The sequence below is a fragment of the Porites lutea genome, chromosome 6, assembly GCF_958299795.1.
Source record: "Porites lutea chromosome 6, jaPorLute2.1, whole genome shotgun sequence".
Taxonomy (NCBI): Eukaryota; Metazoa; Cnidaria; class Anthozoa; order Scleractinia; family Poritidae; genus Porites; species Porites lutea.
In genome coordinates this window covers 13,509,052-13,530,501 of record NC_133206.1, presented here as the reverse complement: position 1 = coordinate 13,530,501, position 21,450 = coordinate 13,509,052, and the positions used below count along the sequence as shown (strand labels likewise).

Here is a 21,450-nt window from a genome sequence, read left to right as displayed (position 1 = left end):
AACTCTGTTCGGCCGCTCTAACTAAGCTCAATGGTATTGCACGATATTAAAGAAAATTTCAGATGCGTTAGAGCTTTTCTCCTACGAACGGGATGATTTTTTCATTGTTTTCCGCAAAAATAGTGACAAGCTGTCCACAAAACGAACAAAGTTTAGATAAACTAGAGATACCGTGTGGCACGAAATTTTTGCGGGTTCTAATCTTTGCGATTTTTGCAGCAATCCGCGAAAATAACTTACCGCAAACATCTTTCCCGCAAAAATTTACTCCAGAGTAACGAAAATTCGCTACACAAAAATACAGTATTAAGAAATCGTGTCTGTTCAATCACAACTTGTCTCTTTCATTCAGAAACAAAACGGTATATATACAATGAATTACTGGTTTTTCACAGGTTACCCATTACCCGTAGTACTGTTTGAAAATATGTATTTTGATTGCACCCTGATTGCACGTACTTAGCAAGATCGAAAATATTATCAATGCTGGGTACTGGTTCCCTGCTAAGAGAGGTCTCTCATTTTTCTTCTCATTTTTGCCTCGTCATGAGAGACTTCTGCTAGCAGGGAAGGTACTGGGTACTTTTTGAAACTGATATCGCACAAATTAATTCTCAGCGAGAAAAACCAATGTGTCCTAGTCGAAAAAATTAGTTTCCGCAAAACAGAAAAAAATCACCAATCCGCAAAAATAAACTCCCGCAAAAATTTCGCGCCACACGGTATACCCACCTAGCTTGCTTTGTATCGACCATCATCTATTTATAGTCTTAGTTCAAACAGTTTTTAAAATGAGATCCGTGGGTTGGGGTGGTGTCCAGGATGGGAATGGGTTTAGCAGGGTTGCTTTTTACGCCGTCAGCTGTCTGTTGTGGCAAACTTCTCGTTTTCATACAATAAATTATTTTTATCTAGTCCAGGTTTTATGGCAGCTCTGCCCCAGTATACACCTTCTTGTGTCTAGTTTATTCTAGACCACAGAAAATAGACAAATCTTTATCTTAAAAAAAACGATAATGGCAAATTATAGGTGTAAGTGGTAATAATAAAGTAATAATCAAGTCTTTATTCATCAAAAGATAAACATACATATCTTTTGTTACAAATAAGTGTAAGAAATTTTAAAACGTAAAGACTAAGAATTAAAATCTAGCACATTACATAGCTAATCCATATTTAAAAACTAAACAGTTAATAAAAGAGTTTTTAAACCGCGTGCTGTTAATCTTCGGTTTATAACAAGTTTCTTTCAAGTTTGTAACTGGACGGTTTAACACGGGGCATAATATATAAAAGTGGATGTCCTGTAGCATTAGAAACTTTTCTGAAAATTTTACGGTCTTGCCTCAATAAGAAATCATAAACACTTAAAGGCTTTGACGAATATTTCCTTTCAAAACAGCGGTCTAAGCAGCATTGTACAGGTGAAAGATCGGACTCGGACGCGGCGTACACATATAATGCGTGATTAATATTAAGTAGAACTGTTGTAATAAAGAGAAGGTCTATTTCTGACTGATTGTATCCCTCTTTGCGCAGCGTTCTAAGGATATGTAGGGATTTTTTAGCTTTAATAACTTTGTTCTTCACATGCACTGAAAATTTGCTGTCGCATTGGAAGGTGACGCCCAAAATCTCTACTTCTTTACAGCTTGGTATCATCCCAATAGGTGAATAGAGATCGCAGTTGCATCTCTTTTTGATCGTAAACTATTTACATTACATTTGCTTGGATAGCAAGACATTCCATTTGTGATCATCGTTTTTTTCTTGGATGCATGCAGTAGCGACCGTAGATGTCCTCACAGCAAGCCATATTGACGTGAAAGTTGAGGAAATTCGACCTGTACACTTTGCTTGACTATCAGATCGTCGTCTCGTTTTGAAAGAATAAACAAACTCGACCGTGATTACTTGTATTGGCAAATTTTATCAGTTGTTTGCCCCCTGAAATACCACGTGACATCGTTTTTATACCATCAGTCCTAAAGAGCGTGCAAAGATGGCGAGTATCCTGAATAAGGTCAATTGTAACGCTACCATTATCTACTTTTTTAAATATAATAAAATATTAATACATAATTTCGTGGATTTTACCTTTAAATTTTGATCATACCGCACAGGCACTAGAACTCTACTTTATATACAACTCTTCCTGGGTTATCTTAACTTTTTGAGTGCTTTGCCTCAATAATGTCATCTACCACATAACTAACCTGCGATCAGGCGTTTCTTTTTTTTTTTTTGGGGGGGGGGGGGGGAAAGTGAAAGGGTTCTTTTATCCTCGTTTCCCAAAACCAAAAGGGAAGAAGGCCACCTGACCGCAGGTTACTACTTAACAACAAATTTTGGTTTTAAAACAACAGTAAAACATCAACCAAATCGACGCCTGGAAGAATTTTACAGTAGTTTTCGCAGTTGCCCTCAAACAATAACATTAGGACACAATGTTGGCAAACTACAACTGAAAAGGTTAATAACTATAGTACTTAGAGCCAACATTTACTGCCTTTGATATGACAAGGTTTCACCTTCGAGTTTGCATAACCAAGATGGCCTTTCACCACCTGTTCCAGTGTTTGGTGTACACATTTTTAGGTGAAATACATCACCCCCTTCATTTTATCGCTGACTTGAATCGCTTTGGAACACTTATCTAAATCAACAGCTCCAGCATCCCTTTAAAATAGAAGAAAATATAGCATTAAAATAAGCAGAAAATAATCATTTTATTTACAGGAGAACAAAATTAACTTCCAGGTTGAAGTGTTGCAAGGGAGCTTAAGGAACTTATGTTTTTGGGCGACGCACGTCAACCGGGAGTGAGGCCTTCTCCCTTTTCATATGCCTTGACGCTGAAAAATTTGTATTGCTATGTGTCTTTACCCTTATATACACGGTTTGCCCAAAACTGTGGGCAAAATCACTGCTTAAGAATGCAAAAAGTGCTCTTCTGGTTGTCGTGCGTTGTTCAAAAACGTCCTTGCTTGAGCTCCCTAGTCTTTAAAGTGTAGTAATTGTGCCATGCGTCTGCCGCCGGTTCTATTTTCCCACCGCCACCATGACAGAAAAAACAACAGGTGAAATAAGATAAACATTAGGGCCATTCATACAAGGAAAATAAGACGCGTCTTTCATTAAACGCGTCCTAAATAAGACGCAAACTATCCCGTATACAAAACGGCACATTAAGACGGGTGTTATCGAAGAACAGGTGTTAGGGGCTGTTCTTCATAAATAAGACGAGTCTCAGCTAAATTTCAAACGAAACGTGCCGTTTATACGGGATAGTTTGGGTCTTATTTAGGACGCGTTTTACTTTTCCTCGTTTAAACGGCCCTAATAGCTCTGCACTCATAAATTACAGTTTTTGGTACAATTCTTTGCCGCCCTCTCGCAACAACGACATGGTTTCTCCTTTAGCCAAAGTTTACGGAGAACGTGAACATACAACAAGGAGTTTTGATCTCTAATTCTGAACTTTGATAAGGAGTTAAAAGACCTAAGCAAGTTGTACGCAAATCAAATCTTTAGGGACGTCTTCACTGCCGTCGTCATGGTTGTTCCATGGAACAGTGTTCAAGTACTGTTACGATTTATGGTAAATGCATTTGCTGTGAATGGCAAATTGTGCACTTTCCTTTCAAGGCTTCACAAGAATTTCATGTTATTTTTCTCCCTCTCTTCCTCAGTCGCTCCATTCTTCACTCCGCCGAACCTCCCTTATCAGATGCCGAACAGTTGAAGTGTTGGGATTGTAATTCAGAGGCCCCGAGTTCAATCCCCACCCTAACCGCGAGCTAGTTTTGTTTTGGAGGTTGCGAATTCAACTCCCCACTGGTTTCTAAGAACCAAATGGTTTGCCAGTTGGGATTTTTAACCTTGTGGACCACAATGAAAGCAACGAGTTTACAAGTAATTGTGTTACACCTACAAAGTCAGTTTTCCGTGCCTCCCTCCCTCATTCTGTCCCGTATCGCTCACTTCCCCGCTCCTTCCCTCACACCCCCGCTCCTTTCCTCACACCCCCCTCTCTCCCTCTCTCCCTCGGGGGTACCACTTTTAACTCGTCCGGGATAAGAATTCTTTGTCTCACGTTCACAAAATGATGAACATTATTTCACTATTTCTCACATTTCTATGGAGAACATAATCGTTCTCATAAACATCTTTTGGGGAACTCACCTGCTACTTCCACCATTGGTCACGTGGACCCGAGCATGGAAAGCTGCCAAATGGGCGTAATAAGCGGGGGCTGGCATGGACACACTCTTAGTGCATCGAGCATACACGTGACACAGCTGATAAGTGAGCTGTTGAATAATGTCAGCGTCCAAACCATTGTCATCATACAACACGTGATAATGTGTTGGTCGGCTTACGCCCTGTTAAAACAAACGGAGACACAATGTTACAATCCCTTAAGCCTCCGGTAAACGCTGTAAGCGGGTAAAAAAAACAACCTGCAGCCACTATTTGGCACAGCCTAGTAACTAAACGTTGCTCTGTTAACATTGCCAAAATGCTTATAGTTCAGGCAATAAGAGCATTTATTAAATACTTCAAGTGACCCACTAACATACAAATATGTAAGTTTACCGATTGTTTAAGATAAATAACCGGCCCTGAAACGTTTAGCTAAAACGTCTGTGCGAAGAAGTAAGTGAATACGAGCTCCTATGAGTTTTATGGTCTTGACGCTAAGTTAAGCAAGGTATTTACAATAGGAACAAGAGGAACGCAGCTTCCCAGAAACTCTTCTGCCCGGCCGTCTTTTGTGTTGTCACGCAACGTTCCTCCCAACCACCCCACTAACGGCCGTGATGGAGTGTTGCGTGACGACACCAAAGACAGCTACGAAGGAGACTGCTTCTCAGGGGGCAGGATGTTGCTCCATTGTAAAATTGTAAGCACGACCGAGTTCGTTTAGGGAAAGATTTAGCGTACATGCCACAATTACAGTCAACTCTTGCCTTGCGGACACCCCGCTATAACAGACACCCTCATAATACGTTCAGCACTGAGCTAAATGCCAGGCAAAAATAATTATTAGCGATATTTGGCTGAAATAAACTCCCGCTATTACGGACTCTCGCTAATGAGGACACTAACTCAAGGTCCCTACAGTGTCCACAATCAAGGAAATTGACTGTAGTGTCTAATCAGATGGCAACAAAAGTTACTTGCTTTGTTGAACAACTGAATCTCCATCTCCATGCCAGGTTTTCGATGATCATGTGAAGAAAATTTCACTGACAAGCGCAAATGCACTCGCTAACAAGACGCTATGGAGCGTACACTTCGTCGTCGTGGTTTTGAAACTGATTAATTGTAAATGCGGAGGAATAGTAAGAAATGAAATATGGTAAGAGTAAGGTGTTAATTTGTGAAATTATGGGATTTGTCAGGATATTCTGAAAAGAGCAACATCCAAGAGGCCTACTTGCCAAAAACTAGCATTTTGGGGCAAATTGTCTCTGAGATATTAGCCCAATTATACTCTGATGACTCCATACAAATCCCTCTAAATTTGACTTGGGTCTAAACGTTTAGACCCCATCCAAATATGAGGTTACTGGCGGTGAATAACAAGTCTAAAAAAACAAACAGTGAAAAAAGAATTCTCTATTTTTCTTTCATCAGGCTTCAAAAACAGCATAGCAGTCTCACGTACTGATTAAAGATATCTAAGGCATGGGTAAGGAGTCAGTTACGTGGAGCATGGAATTGGCTAAAACTCAACGTTACGAGTTCGAATGTTTTGAGGATAATCATTCACTCACTATCAGCACGCAGGGATGTCGGATTAACACAAGGAAGATTAATACCAAAAAAAAATAGTCTTTACAGAGCTTTAAAACATAGCAACACAAACTTGACTTGAACTTAAATGCCACTCTACAGAGACTCTTAATATTAGGGCTATTTATACGAGGAAAAATAAGACGCGTCTTAAATAAGAAGCAAACTATCCCGTATAAACGGCACATTAACACGCGATTTAGCTAAGAACAGGTGTTAAGGGCTGTTCTTAGATAAGACGCCTCTTAGCTAACTTTCAGAGAAAATGTGCCGTTTAAATGGGATAGTTTGCGTCTTATTTAAGGACGCGTCTTATTTTTTCTCGTATAAATAGTCCTGTTATGACCAGCCTGTTATGGACAATAAGAGACTGTCAGCCCTGATACTATCAGATCTATTAAAAGCTTTTGACAGTATTAGCCATTCTATATTATTACAGCTGAACCTTGTTGCCGCCAACAAAACCACGAAATGGTTTGAGAGTTACCTGACTGACAGAACTCAGGTGGTCCGTATTGGCACATCTACATCTACACCCCTCCCTATCACCCACGGCGTACCACAGGGCGCCATACTGTCACCACTTTTGTTTTTGTATTTATACCAGTGATCTTCCTCTCGCTCCACAAGTATGCAATCTCGAGTCCTACGTAGACGACTCTAAGATCTTTTTATCCTTTCTAGTCAAGGATGCCGAGTCTACAGAACGTGTTCTAAAAAAAAGATTTAAGACGAATGGCTGCCTGGTGCTGTAAAAATCAACTACTAATCAACCCTGAAAAGACCAAGTTCCTTATGGTCGGGACACAACAACTACTGCGCTGGCTTCCTAACGAAATTTCGACCTCTTTCTTGGGGAAAGCTTTCTCCAGTGCCAAGGATTTCGGAATAATTCACCTATGACCAGCACATCCATCAACTTACCTCATCGTGCATGACCAACCTTTGTCAAATAAACAGGGTAAAGAACAGTTTTGATAGGGACACTCTACGCACGATCATCTCCGCTCTAGTCCTAAGCAAATTGTTCTATTGCTCTACAGTTTGGTCAAACACAACTGCCACAAACATCAGGAAGCTTCAAGCTGTTCAGAATTTCGCGTGCAGAATCATCACAAAAACCAAGAAATTTGAGCACATAACACCTGCGTTACGCGAGATCAAATGGCTACCGGTAAATATGACGTTTAGGTGCATGAAGGGCCTGGCCCCCACATACTTGTGTGAGTCTCTCCGAAGACGCAAGTCTATTCACTATCATAACAATAGAAACAGAGAATCCCTTGATATTCCTCCAAGTAAGACAAAGTCAGGCCAGCGACGTTTCCTCCATAGAGCAGTCAACATTTCGAACAATTTAGACAAAGACTTTAAACAGTTATCTTTAACATCATTTAAAGAAAAGTTGAAAACGCATATGCTAGAGAATTATTTTAATGACCGCTTTTTATAATTTCATTCATTTTTTATTATAATGTTCTTTGCTGTTTAGTATTGAAAAGCCCCCTGGGGAATACTAATAAAGTATGTGTGTATGTATGTAACTTAAGTAAAACTAAACAGCTTCTACCAGTGATAACAAACTCTTACTTGAACTTCAGATAACTAAAGGCTTCCGCCAACTTGTAAGCACAGAACTTGAAAATCGACCTTCGTCACACATGACTAAACAGATCTAAACACAGCACTCCAGCTCGTGGGAAAAAACCTAGTTCGTCAAAAGAACTCGCTTGGAACTTGTCTACCGTTTGACATAAGGTTCTAGAAATGCTAGAAAGGCGAATAGTAGTAGCTTTTCGACATATTTTATGATTTCAATAACTGATGCAAATCTGCTGGCTCATGCTGAAATGTAAACATGCCCTAGGTAATTAATTATTCATGAATAATCCAAAAACGTAGAGAACATTCGAGAAAGTCACGCAAGGCATGAAAACAATTTTACTACGTAACACTCAACAAAGACAAATTGTCTTTGTGCAGCATTTTACAACTTTAAATTCATCATAAAACAGTTCAAAAGGAGGGTTCACTCGTGAAATGTTTTTCAACACTCGAAGAGACATTTCGTGTCTCTGCGCGGCCACGTAATATCCTCTATTTATTTCTCCAGTAAATTAAAGACTAAACTCGAAGTGATCTCAAAATATCACGAAGTAGTCCGGTGTCATTTCGTGAAATCGCTGAAACAAGCCGAAAGTCACGAACTTGCACGCCCAATCTTGTCCCGAAACTAGTGCATAATTTCATAACTATTTTTCATATCCCGAACTACTTGCGGTCGCAGTAGCGCAATCGGCTAATCCCTCAACTTAGAGTCTCCTCTGGTCACACAGGTGAGTCGGTTTTGTCCCCTCCCCCTCTCCCCAATCCCCCTCCCCTTTTTCCCTTCCTCCCTATCCCCTATCCCCTACCCCTACCCCTTTCGACGCCTGCTACGCAGGCTAAGTCGGTTCAAACCCCGGGAAAGCCAAAATAATAATTCTTTCTTCCTCGAAAAAGTTAAAGAATAAATCAAAGAAATCGAAGTGATCTCGAGATATCTCGAACTAATTCGGCTCTCACTTCGTCAAATAGCCGAATAAAGCCGAAAACCTACAGACTTTGCGTGCCCAATCTTGTCAAAAAAAGTCAACTTTGATACATTCCTGAGCGTCGCGAATTCTTTACTTCGCGCTCCGCCGAAGTAATTATTGAAAGCGGCTGAGTAGGATGAAGATCCAGCGCTACCGGAGTTTGGTTTATGAAGACAATTGGCGTGCAAGGAATTGTGGTAAGATTTGTTGCATTGCGGTTAAAAAAATCGAGATGCATCGTGGATAGAAATCGAAAATTTTTTGTTCCTGTGCGGATTAGGTCTGCTGCCTACCCCGCTCGCTTCAGGCTCGCTCGCACGGCAGTAATTATATGTTAGTCAAACACCGTTAACACGGACACTAATGAGGCCACGGAAAGTGTCCGTTTTAATGGGGTGTCCATAAAGTGGGGTTCGATTGTAATTTACAGAAATGGAATGGAGGTAACAACAAGTCACCTTGCTCCCACCCTTCCCTACACATTCCAGAAGGAAAAAAACAACACCATACGCAGGGCTCGAAAAAGTCCCGTGGGACAAGAAAATTTTCTTCATGGGCAAGTGGCTTTTAACTAGGAACTCACTTGCCCAATACGCAAGAGTCCAGGCAAGCTATTCTCTAACAAAATCATTAACTTAGACCAGCAAAAAGTGGCGCCGAACGAGCCAAATGTGAGAGCTGCTTATCCAAAGCACAAGTTGGAATTCAATTTTTTTTTTCGAGCCCTGTATATGCAATAATGATTAAAAATAATCCAGCATAGGTAATTGATGGGTACCTGAATACCAAAGTGACTGAACAAGTAGAAATCAAACTCATAAGGATGAGTTATTCCACTGTCCACCGTTGTTCCCGGAGGTACGCTCCTGGCTTTGTTCTTGGTTTCATCTCTGCTGTTTTCACAAAACAATCTCGTGTGGTGTCGCTTCTGAACCACAATAAACGTGATCCGGGGACGATATTCTTTTTCAAGCCTCATGCAAGCTTCTTGGATAGCGCGCACTTCGTAAACAAGGACCTGGCCAAACTGGCCTTTACTGACTCCATCCCGAAAGAAAATTATTCTAGAAGGCTTGCAATTGCCATTAGCTTTGTAGAACTCAATAAGAAGCTCTCTTACGATCACGGCTAAGTCATTGATGATCTCCTGAGCTCCACGCCCCTTCTCATGCGTTTGAGCGCGAACTCGAGCCTGATATTTGGTAGCACTGGGATCCATGCTCGCCACCACCGCAGCGATAGATGGAATACCATTCTCAGTGGGGGAGGGGTGCGTGACATCAGCACCAAAAACAATAGTGGATTTCCCCAGCACAGGCGACTGTACTGAGGGATCAATAACCTGATTGATACCGCCCAATTTTGAGTTGATCTTAAGTGAGAGGTTAGCGCACACTTGGGCTTGACCTTTAGGCTGCTGAACAAGTTTCATTTGAACACACTGCGTTGGAACTCCCAAAACATTGTCTGCGACACGTTTGATCTCGGCATAAAGGTCTTTATCTTTGTTAGGCAGAACAGCCATAATAAGCTGGAGTCCTGGGTAATCTACCATCCACTTGGAGAACAAACTTTGTACCTAAACAAAAGAAGCTTATGGTTACAGTCTTTAGTAAAGAAGATATAAACTGATACCCGCTTTTTCATAAATTTTAACTGTAAATCCTTTGAAACTAATTCTTTCTCTCCTTTGTATACTCTTTCATGCATCGATTGACATAAAAAGATATATAAAATAGTATACGAACGAAAATAGAAGTATAAAATTATTCTCTACACCTTAGTTGCGTAGACGCCAAGATTAGTACTAACTACCTACAACACGAGGGCATTTTGTATGCGCATGCGTCAATATGGGCTGTTGAAGTGCCACAGAGGCATTTGCTGTGAATTGTTTACGTTCAGTACCAGCATTAACAGGCTGTTTTCTGGAGCTGAATGATGTGTATTGGGTGCTACGTTCCACGAACATGTTCTTTAAGGTATCGAGGTATTTCTATGATGAAAATGAGTTTATTGTAGCCTCGCTGTCGCCGGCCTTGAGAGGACAGTCTTTCCTTTCGTAAAACAGTACATCGAAGACAAGATGGCAGCTGAATGTTCTTACCACCTAACATTTCGCGCACAATTTTTGAGCAGGAGGAAAAGGTCAGTATGATAGTTTTTTATTAAACAATTATCCCACAGATAATTCTATCATTTATTTATACCAAGGAAAAAATTACAGCAGTCGGTTTGAATTCTGATTTTTTCCACCTTATTTTGATGGTACACTGTTTGTTTACATTTCATTATGCAAATGAATATAACATTTTGGCGTTTTAAAGGAAATCTAGCCTAACTCCGCAACCCCAAAATAGCACGAAATGAAACGTTATCAATACACCTTTTAAATAAATCCTGGCTTCTGTTGCAAAAAAATCGCATTTATTCCTAAATGATACCATTTTGTGGATACTACATTTGTTGATATGCTAATTTGTGAGACATTTCATTCACGAAGGATGTTGACTGAGACCAGCTTCTCCTCTGTATTGAACCACATTCTTGTTTAATGCATCAGTTTCTGCTTGATGATTCTTCCATGATGTACAACTTACATAAGGGGTTCATCTGGATACAGTAAAAAGCTCTTAACAGAAACATTAATAACAGACAAATTCATCCATCCATTTGTGTCATGTTTGTTGTCGCATCCCAGCTCATTTGGGTCCTTTAGCAGAAGTATTTATTTTTTAAGGAAACAGCATTATATGCACCCCTTTAACAAACTTCCTGTCTTATGTTTAAAAAGGCTTTGAAGGTGAACAACATCGTCAGTTAGATTTATGGAGTGATGGCCATTTTCTGTTTTGATTTGATCACTACTATCATCAACTATAAATTAATAACAAGAAATCGATTGTGGAACACAGGAGCTGTTACTCAAGAGTCGCTTCAAAATAGTAGCTTAGGAAAAATCTCTGTATCTTTAGAGTTAAAGAAAAATAAAAGTACTGTTCGTTTTTTCGGAGTATGTGCATTCGTTTTGTCTTCAACTGAGCTTATGAAATGCTCAAGTGATTATGTACTACATAATCACTTGTAATTGTTGCTGTCTCAAACTCAATCCATTATTCATTTCCTATCGAATATTTTTTAATAAATTTTTCTGCGAAAACTTTCGAAAAACTGTAAAAACCCCATAGACTTCATGTTTTTGTGGCATATATAAACGCGTGTCTCCGCGATCAGTTTAACGTGCGACATCGCGCTAATAAATAAACCTCGCGTGGTAATTTTTTTTTCGCTTTATGCTTAAAGCAGCTGAACATTGCTACGATGCATTTCCTCCCTAATAAGTAAAACCACGAGTTTGGAAATCAAACCATAGAAATGCATTGCTTTGCCAGTGAAAATCAGACTTATACAGGAACATGACTTTTTGGCGTTGAGTCTTGAAAGTCTTTAAAAGGCCAAGAAAACCTACTGCTGAAAAATCTACAAGTGAAAACCCGCGTAGAAAACGTCCGATTTTTGTCATGGAGAATATTTTTTGCAGGAAAGTACCAAAGAAATGGCTGTAACTTTACGCGCGAGTTTTCGATTTCCCGCCATCAGATTTGATGCGCCCACGCTATTGTCGTTCAGCGGATTCACGCATGCGCATGCAAAATGCCCTTCTGTTGCCACCTACGGAGCGGTGCACTTCCGTAAATAACTAGAATTAATTAACAATTAATGAATGAGGCTGAGTATCTTATGAAGAATAATGGAGATCGAGGAGGGTGTTATCCGTCGAAGCCGTAGGCCGAGGCGGATAATACTTTCCGAGATCTCCATAATTCTTCATATGATACGAAAGCCGAATTCAATAATCGTTTTATTATTCATTCAAAATAATTCCTAGTTTAAAAACGTGGCTAAAACATGCTTACCTCCATCGATCCATCGATGTTAAGTTCATCTTCGATAGTGCACGTTTTGGTTTGTCCAGCTCCGCAAATATTCTCCAAATAGCACATGTCGCCCTTCGAGTTGTCTTCTTGCTGTTCATGCCATGTTTTTAGCTATTTTTTCGCCTAGTTCTTACTCTTGAAACCAGTGAAATGTCCGCCATTTTTCAAGTTCACAACCAAAACAACTCAACCTCGTCCCCAGGTCTTCTCGGTTAACGGTGCCTTAACCTGTAGGAACGCTGCATTTTTGACGTCATTTCCTCGTTAAACACAAAATTCTTCCAAATTTGGTCATCAGTAACTGGTTATGGTGAATTCAACGTGTGCTTTTAACCAATCAGAATCAGGGAAATATTTTGAATGAATAATAAGAAAAATAAAGGTCATTGTTGCTGTTATCTCAACACCGCCGTAGGACACGACCCAAATCACTACTTTTTTAATGACAGTTGGGGCTGCATGTACCGAAACATTCCAGTCTACCCAAGGGCATTTCTTTATGTATCAAAAAAATAATAATATTAATAATCAGAGAAAAACGTTCGCCCAAAAACTTTCATAGTTAAAGTTCAGTATCTAGTCACTGCAGCAGCACAATGAATAAATTTCAAGTCGTGCATTCCTAAAAGGACCCAATAAATAAATCTATTAGAAACTGACAATGAGGATAAATATCATCTACAGTACCTCTGTGTTCCGTGCATATCTGACCTCAACTGGATCAGTCATCCTCATTCCTTCTCTGCTGGAAACAGTTGCCATCTGCCTACAGAAGTTCCTCAACTGATTTTCATTACATCTTTGGAAAGGTGCAAAACAAGCCATCGCCCAGGTGTTAATTACTGCTCCTTGATGAAGAGCCTTATCACGCATATCCCATGAGCCATCGCGAGGAACCAACGCTTGATCTTGTGGTCCAAGATTTATTTTAGGTGCTGGTAACACTCGGCCGTCAACCCTGACCAATTCAGGGTCTACAGTGGTCTGAAACTCTTTATCCAAGTATTTCTCACTGGTCCTAATCAATTCTTGAGCCTATAAGAAAACACTGAACTATTTCACAAAATTTATCAAAATTCAAAAAGGAACCGCTACCAAACTGAATGAAAGCATAAAAATAACTGCTCAAAACGTTAAAAAAAGGGAATAGCGTTTAGAGCAGTTATTTTTGAAGGAAGCATGGATGGACAAACTTAAAGAAGATTGAAGCGGATTGAAATTGGGGTTTTCGAAAACGTGTTAGCCTAACAGTTTTTTAAAATCCATTTTTGCTGCTTGTATCGTTTAATACATTTTGTAAACAGTTAGGAGACATACTTGTTTGACAAAAGGCTGCGATTTTGTCATTCACAAGTAATTTCTCAAGTTTCGTAGCGAATAGATCACATGGTTGGCATTATAAACAAAATGGTTAAGCCAAGCCATGACACAGCTCCTTCAAGTTCTACACCTAGTTTCACACCAAACCTTTCTCAAGCTACCGAACCTACCTATACGGCGTTTTCAAGACTAACAACGCAGGAATTAGTTCAAAGAATAAGAGTAAGGAAAAACAACTTACCCAATATTTAATGTCCTGTCGTCGTTCAGGTGCAGGTCGCGCTGTACTTCTGATCATATTTGCTGTCTGTTGTTCCGATAAGTGCCGCTTCTGGCAAGGAATAATGGTGCAAACTTCCAGTGGCAGGTAACGGTCTTTCTTCTGGCCAACTTGCAAGCAGGGGAGGTTTGGAAACCTGACAATTTAAACAACTCGGTCAACTTCCTTTCAAAAGAGAGTTCAACCACGTAAATATTCGGCTGCATTTGAAAAATTGAATGAGGATAAATAACGCGATAAACTAACAGAGATTTAGCTTCTGTCTGGGTTAACGGGGTATTAGCAAATCTCGATATCTGCAAGGCAAGAATTAACAAATGTTGCTGGACACAGGCAAGGCAAAGGAAACTAAACAAAAACTGGTGCACACAGTCAACACTAAACCCACTTCAATGGCAATAAACAACTAGAAATACCATGGATAATAGAAAGACTGGATAGGAAACTGGCTGACGTGGTCGGTTCCAACATAGTGGAAAAATGTGACGTCACATTATTGAGAGCCATTCATCCTCTTACATCCGATGTTTTGCCCGTCTTATTTTTCCTCGCATATTTCACTAACTCTGTCTTCGACTATACAGACTGCCCATTATTTTGTTGAAGGGTAACTCTTTTAATGTTCACTGAAAAGTTGGCGCTTGTCAAAAGTGAGAACCGGCTGGCCGTATAGGTGATTTTGGAAATTTTTTGAACGGTTTTGCTGGAAGCCCACGCGTGCTTCGTTACGGTTCTGAATATTGAATGAGTGCAATTTGTCTTGAAAAATTGTGAAATACTGCATTTTATCTGAGGTCTGTATGATAAAAACAGCGCCTCATATTACTGTTTCACCTCAGATGTGATGTAGAAAAAGTATGAAATGTTGGTTTACACGCACCCAGAGTTGTTGGCAAGATTTTGTTAAGTAAACTTGTCGAACGCAAAAAATTCCGCCTGATTTGTTTTCCAAGAATTCGTTTTCCAGGCCTAATCTACTGTGATCAAGAGCCATTATGGCTCTTAAATGTGATTGAAGATAATTGCTATTTTTTGGGTGTATATATACGGCTATCAATTCGATGTAAGATTTTTTCACTCTAAAATCACTTAGCCTTAGCTTTCCCTAAAAAGTCACATATGTGCCCTTAAGTTAACTGATTTGTGGATTACAAGTTTTTTTTTTAAATTTAAATTATAAATTTATTAATGGGAGCTTCGCTTTTAGCCCTGGCTAAATCTATTTAGTATATACTAAAACAGTAGATAGTGTTTTTCGCGCGCTCTGATTGGCTACTCAATCAGTGAATATCCTGCACTATTCACTGATTCACCTCCAGTTCCTCCGAGCGAGCGACGCCAAACTCGCGTAGGTTGAGAGCAAAATGCCTTCCCGGTTTGCTGCCGTAACAAACTAAGAAATTTCACAAGTAATCAATCAGGCTATTTCCGAAATACATGAAGAAGAAGTTCGGTTTGGAAGTTTTAACAGGTAAAGCTTTGTCTTTTTGACTTGAATTTATAGATAAAACCGGTGAAAAAGTTTTTTGTTTACAAATGCAAATTAAGCTTAAGTCTTAGTTGACTTGTTCATAAATAAGCTTAAAACTAAATTTAATAATCTTTTTTACAGAATTATTTTAAATACAAAAAGAATTCACAACTTCTTTTGAAGAAACTTCCCCGCAAGAGCTAAACAAACGCCTTTAAAAGTTTTATTTGTCGCTAAGAAAAAGCGACGACTGCGGCCGTTCGGTCATCGCGCGCCAAAATTGTAATCGTTGGCAACAGTAAATGATTTAAAAATCATTATTTTTGTGCTCAATTATCTCACTTGTTTAGTATATTTACCTCAGTGTCGGTGGCTAGTATTGGATATTTACCTCGCCGCTTCGCGGCCTCGGTAAATATCCAATACTAGCCACCTCCACTTCGGTGAATAATTGTTATATATTCCATGGAAATACTGTTCGACCCCAAGCTTGACCATTATCATCACCCCGAGGGAGAGGATAGAGTAGCCTGGGACCAGGCTCCGCATTGGGGGAAAAAGGTAAAAAAATCGGCGAGCGAAGTGTGCCGAGAGGTAATTTAGGGAGGGGAAAGGGTGGAGGAGGGCTCCGTGAGGACTCCTCTGCCTTTTTCCCCTCCCCAGGACACCGCTGGGCTCACTTCGCTCGACGATATTTCTCCTATAGACCTATTCGGCTAACTCAATGTTGTACCCAATTCAAACCCTTTGGGAATAAAACGTTTTGTTTCAGGAATTTCCATATCATTTAAATGTGAATGCCACATTATAATGCAAATACAATACACAAAGAATCTTATCCCCGGGAGATTTGAATTGGGTACAACATTGAGTTAGCCGAATAGGTCTATTTGACCCGTTTCTTGCCTTTTTCCCCCACTGCGGAGCCTGGTCCCAGGCTAGGGATAGAGTAGGATATCAGCTTCTTCCAATGGTCTCTCCCCTGTGTGACAACAGAATGCAGCCATCCCGGCAACAACTGGAAAGTACAATGTACTCTCTGCCTGATAGAAAGAATAAGCATACCTCAGCCGTATGTGATATCTATCCCTGAAATACGCTGCTACATTTGTTTTTGCACGGCGGCCAGTAGTTTCATCTTCAACGTCAAATTCCTGCCTCTCTGCAGACTGGCTGGACACTCCCCAAACTGTATACTTTCTTTTTATTGAAGCCACATGAGTGGTTTGCACACGTAAACCTACCATGAAAAAGAGAATGCAACGATCTTACAGATTAATGTTTACTTAACAATTATTCCAGGAGTGCAAGTTGGCTATAATCATCTCATATCCAACGAGCGCGAGTGGAATAATTGTTTTATTAAAAACCCCCACAAAATATCGAGAATTCTTCCCGACTTTATTTGGCAAAACAACCGATTCTCAGCTTGTTTTTAATTTTGAGCAGACACGTACAGTTACCATATTTGGGGAGAGATCTAGAATTGCATCATCCGATGATTCAGTTTTTAACGATGAGAGTTATTGTCGGAAAATGTCCATGTCTTCTAGTATGTGTTTTTAGCTTACTCCACAGAAGCATTTCCTATCTGAACTGTACGTTAAATTTAGAGCTTAAAAAACTAAACTAAAGAAAATGATAATGTTGCGTGGTATTAAAGTTCCATTAAAAGTCTACCAGATATTACTTCAGTCATAAACTATCCGAATGTCAGTCATGGAGCCAGACAAAAAATGCAGTCATGTGGATGAAATCTTTACTGTGAAGACATTCAAATCAAACTTCTTTGATCATACACTGTACTGTCACCTGTTACTATTTATTGTTTTGAGTATGTTATGAGACGATATGTACAGTCTAACCCCTCCTTACGGACATCTCTGTAATACGGACACCTCTCTATTACGGACAGTTCGTTTGGTCCCAGAAATGCTAAAAATCATACATTCCCTACCTCTATAATACGGACACCTCTGTAAAGCGGACAATTGGTTCTGTCCCTTTGGTGTCCGTATTAAAGAGGTTTGACTGTAGCATTTCTCATGAATTTAGACTAAGGAAACTTCTGAAGGTGAGAGGGTATTATTAGTCTAACTAATGATCAAGTAATACAAAAACCTGCTTATTACCACGTATAGCCTTCTCAAGCTTCCATCTGTCAATCTGACATCTGGGGTCTTCAAGTTGATGGGGTGATAGGTCCAGGGTTTCTCCAACAAATTCAATGACACCTTGACTCTTAAAAAAGCCCTTGACAGAAACTGAAATGCAAAGTTGCCGCATAGTGTTTATGTAAAGAGCAAGAAATAATCCCTTTTTATCAAATAATATCAAAAGTTTTTCAAAATTAATACAGTCAACGCCTTTAAATAAGCATCGCCCTCTGGAAGAAGTAAGCACGTTTATTATCTGGAGCTGCTTAATTTGATTTATTAAACAACACATTTTGGCACTTCACCACTGGGTATTCACACGTCATTAGTATGGAATTTCTGTACTTGTTTCACAGACGTAAATTTTGTGGAGAAACTGTTGATGGCATCCCAAAGTCCATGCAGTTTTTTTAGGCTAATATTAATTACTTAACTGTAACTTTTTGCTCAATACAGTGTATATTTATGGGAATCAATATAATTATTGTAAGTGCAACTAGCAACCAAGTGCTTATACATGTAACTGCAAGGTATTAGTCTAAGATCTTACCATCAATGTTCACCAGCATTGCCTTCCATTGTGAGGGTCTTATACTCTGGTAAAAACCAAACTGCACTTCACATCCTTCCCCTAGGTATTTTGAACCATAACCATCAAGAGGAAAGAATGACTGACCAACAGGTGTAAAGCGCTTTGAAGGTATCTGTCGCATAACAGTGTCCAGTGCCTGCACAGCATCTTGGGCTGAGTTCCCATTCTGTTGTCCCATTAGGAATTTTTTCAAAGAATCAATACTGACTGCTGCTGCAAACTGGATCTTAACCTGGAAAAGACAAATAAAGGTACCTGTACTGATCGTCAGTTTTATATTACAGATCATTGAGGGTCAAAATTCTGCAATTAATTGCCTGGACCCTGATTAACTGGACTTCTTTATTCAAAACGTAAAACCCAATTTTCAAGATTCAAGGGAATTCAAATGCTTCTAGAATTTTAATAACTATTGTGTCACTAAGAATAACTGGTCTCTTGCATTGTCGACTTGAACTGTATCACTTTTAGCTGTAAATACTGTATACTCTCCGAATGCCCTTGATTATCAAACATGAAAACTTTCAACTTTTAACTTTTTTCTGGTAGAACAATGTCTGGAGCCCCTCGTTGTACATGTGGTTGTTGAACCTAAGCCTTTAAACCAACCTTGAATACTCTGTCCTTGCCACCATCCTTGCCAGGAAGAGTTACATCAAGTTCAGCCTGTGCAAAAAGACATAATTATAGAAGAGTGAGAATGGGCAAAATTAATTAATAATCATTCACCATGGTACGGTACACAAGAATTACATAAATGATCGGAAACACTGCAACCCACAAAACCCATTGGCCACTACGCTTGGAGAGGTCAACTGTATTTTCCCCGTAATTGAAGCTGGAAATAAACTATTAAATTGAACAGAGATTCTGACAAAACTTTAATTAAAGCAATTGTAAAACTAAATTTAAAAGAAACTGTTTACTTTTTGACAAAACGTAACTTTTGCATGAAGTGCACAGAGCTACAAATCACTGACTCACAGTGATTCTGTTCAGATTCATTGTTTTCCAGGAAATGTATCAGCATACAAACTGCCATTATTTTTTTAATTATAAATAATCAGCATTAAAAATAACAAATCATTGGTGTTGATAAGAAATCTTCCAACATCCTGTTTACTCAATTTAGTGACCAGAATGCTGAAAACCGCATATTAGGGCTTCCAAAAGTTTCAAAATTTCCTGGGGGAGCACACCCCCAGAGTCTCCTAAGAAGAAGGGGACTAAACACTACTTTTTAATACAGTCGGTTGCCCTACTCAACCCTGCTGGCTGCTTCAGTTTTTATTGAAACCCTTGACACAGTGTAGAGAAAATCAGTGGATTCACAAATCGCTTCACTCACTGGAGTAGGAAACTTTATCCTGCTGTAGAGGTTCTTCTCTCCATCAAATGCTGGATCATGGCCTTCAAACAATGTACTTCGATACTTCATAACAATCTGATTTACAACATCTCTTTTCACCATACACGGGCACTTGCTCGGTGTTATCTCAACATCATAGTGATAGAGATCTGACAGCCTTGGTGAAATGTTCATTCTGAAAAAGTTCGCTCTAAACTTTATCGGTCTGCCCACAGTGCCATAGCCAGGCCTTTTTGGAGGGCGTAGCTTTCCATTTTCTTGCATTTGGTGAGCTGTATGTTCTGAGCAGAAAAAGAAACATATGTCAACCTACTTGCGCAAGTCATGTAAACTGTAAGTGGTCTTACAGATGAGGGAGTGCAGATCACAAGGGATCTGAAAAAAACCCATAAACAAAAGTGCAGACAGATACGAGTTATTGCAAACAACCTACTGTTGAACAATCAACAAGGTTTTGTCTGTTTCTCAATTGACTATAGGTCAGGAAAGGCTATTGTAATACCTACTACATTGTGTCAAGAACCTTACCTAAGTTGTTTAAAATACATTAAAGTTGAATAACATATCAGATAATTATGCCTTGAGGTCTCTGTTGTGGGATAGAGTTCTGGTGATGTAAAATCTACATAAACTATACGTCTAACAAATATTACAAGAACGCTAATAAGCCTAAGGTAATTATAATAATTATATAGCTGTTAGTTAATCTGATATTGTCAGCAAAGCTATTATCCTTTAATTTTTACGAACTGTCCAATTAAGGATTAATTTGGATAGTTTCAGATAAGGCTTTCCTTTATAAATAGGCAAACTGTCCAATTTTGGAAAAATAGGACAGCAGGTCTGAGCCAATCAAATGCCAGAAAATACAATAGGCAATGCAAACTAGCCAATCAGCGCAAAGTCCCTGTGAAAACGTGCCAAAAAAGGTTTTGTTGGCTGACGGCAGTTTGTCAGCAAACACTCTTGGCTTCTTGTTGCCGTGAATGTCGTTTTGCTTCGCTGCTGTTTTGTTTTGGCTTCCTGTCTGGGCCATTTAAAAGGAAAAGGTATGACCAAACTGATGAAAGTTTGTATAAAAAACAATCATCACATAGATTCTTGAAAACGTATAAGCACTGAAACTTTGGACAAGAATAAGAAAACACCGATACTTGTGTTTAGATGTTAGCATTACAAAAAAAAACAGACAAAGTCTGAGGAAATCGTTTGAGGTAATGAATGAAATGTACGTTTATTTTCAATAGCTTTTGTATTTAAATTAAGTATTTGCGTTGTTGCTTTGTCTTCTTTGTACTCGAAATTGCGGTTTTCACCTATAGCACGGTATCATTCAGATCATTGAAGGAGGTTTCAAAATTTTAATTGGCAACAAAATGCCAAAGTATGAAAGAGCAATACTAGTTCTATGTTTGTTCATTTGTAAAGAATAAGTTGAATGATACCATAAGAATGAACCTTTTTTCGATCTTGCAGTATGTTTTTGTTTCAACTAATATATAGATTTAGCCAGGGCTAAAAGCGAAGCTCCCATTAATAAATTTGTAATTTCAATCAAACAATCAGACTTTTATTCCACAAATCAGTTCACTTTAGAGCACATTCATGTGACTTTTGTTTTGAGGGATAAAGGCTAAGTGATTTGAGAGAAAAATAATTTGCTAACAGTGCACCAAACCTTACATCGAGTTGACGGCCTTATGTACACCCAAAAAATAGCAATCATCTACGATCGCATTTAACGTCCATAATGGCTCTTGATTACAGTACATTAGGCCTGGAAAACAAATACTTGGAAAGCAAATCCGGCAGAATTTTTTCCGTTTGACAAGTTTGCTTTACAAAATCTTGCTAACAAATCTGGGGGCCTGTAAACCAACCTTTTTGTACTATGAGGCGCTGTTTTTATCATACAGACCTCAGACAGAATGCAGTATTTCACAGTT

The 21,450-nt window shown here is 39.2% G+C and overlaps 1 protein-coding gene across 1 annotated transcript in view; it reads right to left on the bottom strand.

Moving 5' to 3' along the window:
- Nucleotides 1-1,108: 1,108 nt before the first annotated feature.
- Nucleotides 1,109-21,450, bottom strand: part of LOC140941036 (protein argonaute-2-like) — a 28,859-nt gene continuing 8,517 nt past the window's right edge. The window contains exons 2-11 of the mRNA XM_073389985.1: nt 19,484-19,785; nt 18,745-18,801; nt 18,094-18,367; nt 17,520-17,651; nt 16,453-16,627; nt 13,878-14,052; nt 13,004-13,351; nt 9,157-9,957; nt 4,186-4,385; nt 1,109-2,679 (exon numbers count right to left, since the gene is read on the bottom strand). Of these exons, the coding sequence (XP_073246086.1) occupies nt 2,595-2,679; nt 4,186-4,385; nt 9,157-9,957; nt 13,004-13,351; nt 13,878-14,052; nt 16,453-16,627; nt 17,520-17,651; nt 18,094-18,367; nt 18,745-18,801; nt 19,484-19,785 (2,549 nt within the window). The 3' untranslated portion in view covers nt 1,109-2,594. The remainder of the gene's footprint in view (nt 2,680-4,185; nt 4,386-9,156; nt 9,958-13,003; nt 13,352-13,877; nt 14,053-16,452; nt 16,628-17,519; nt 17,652-18,093; nt 18,368-18,744; nt 18,802-19,483; nt 19,786-21,450) is intronic.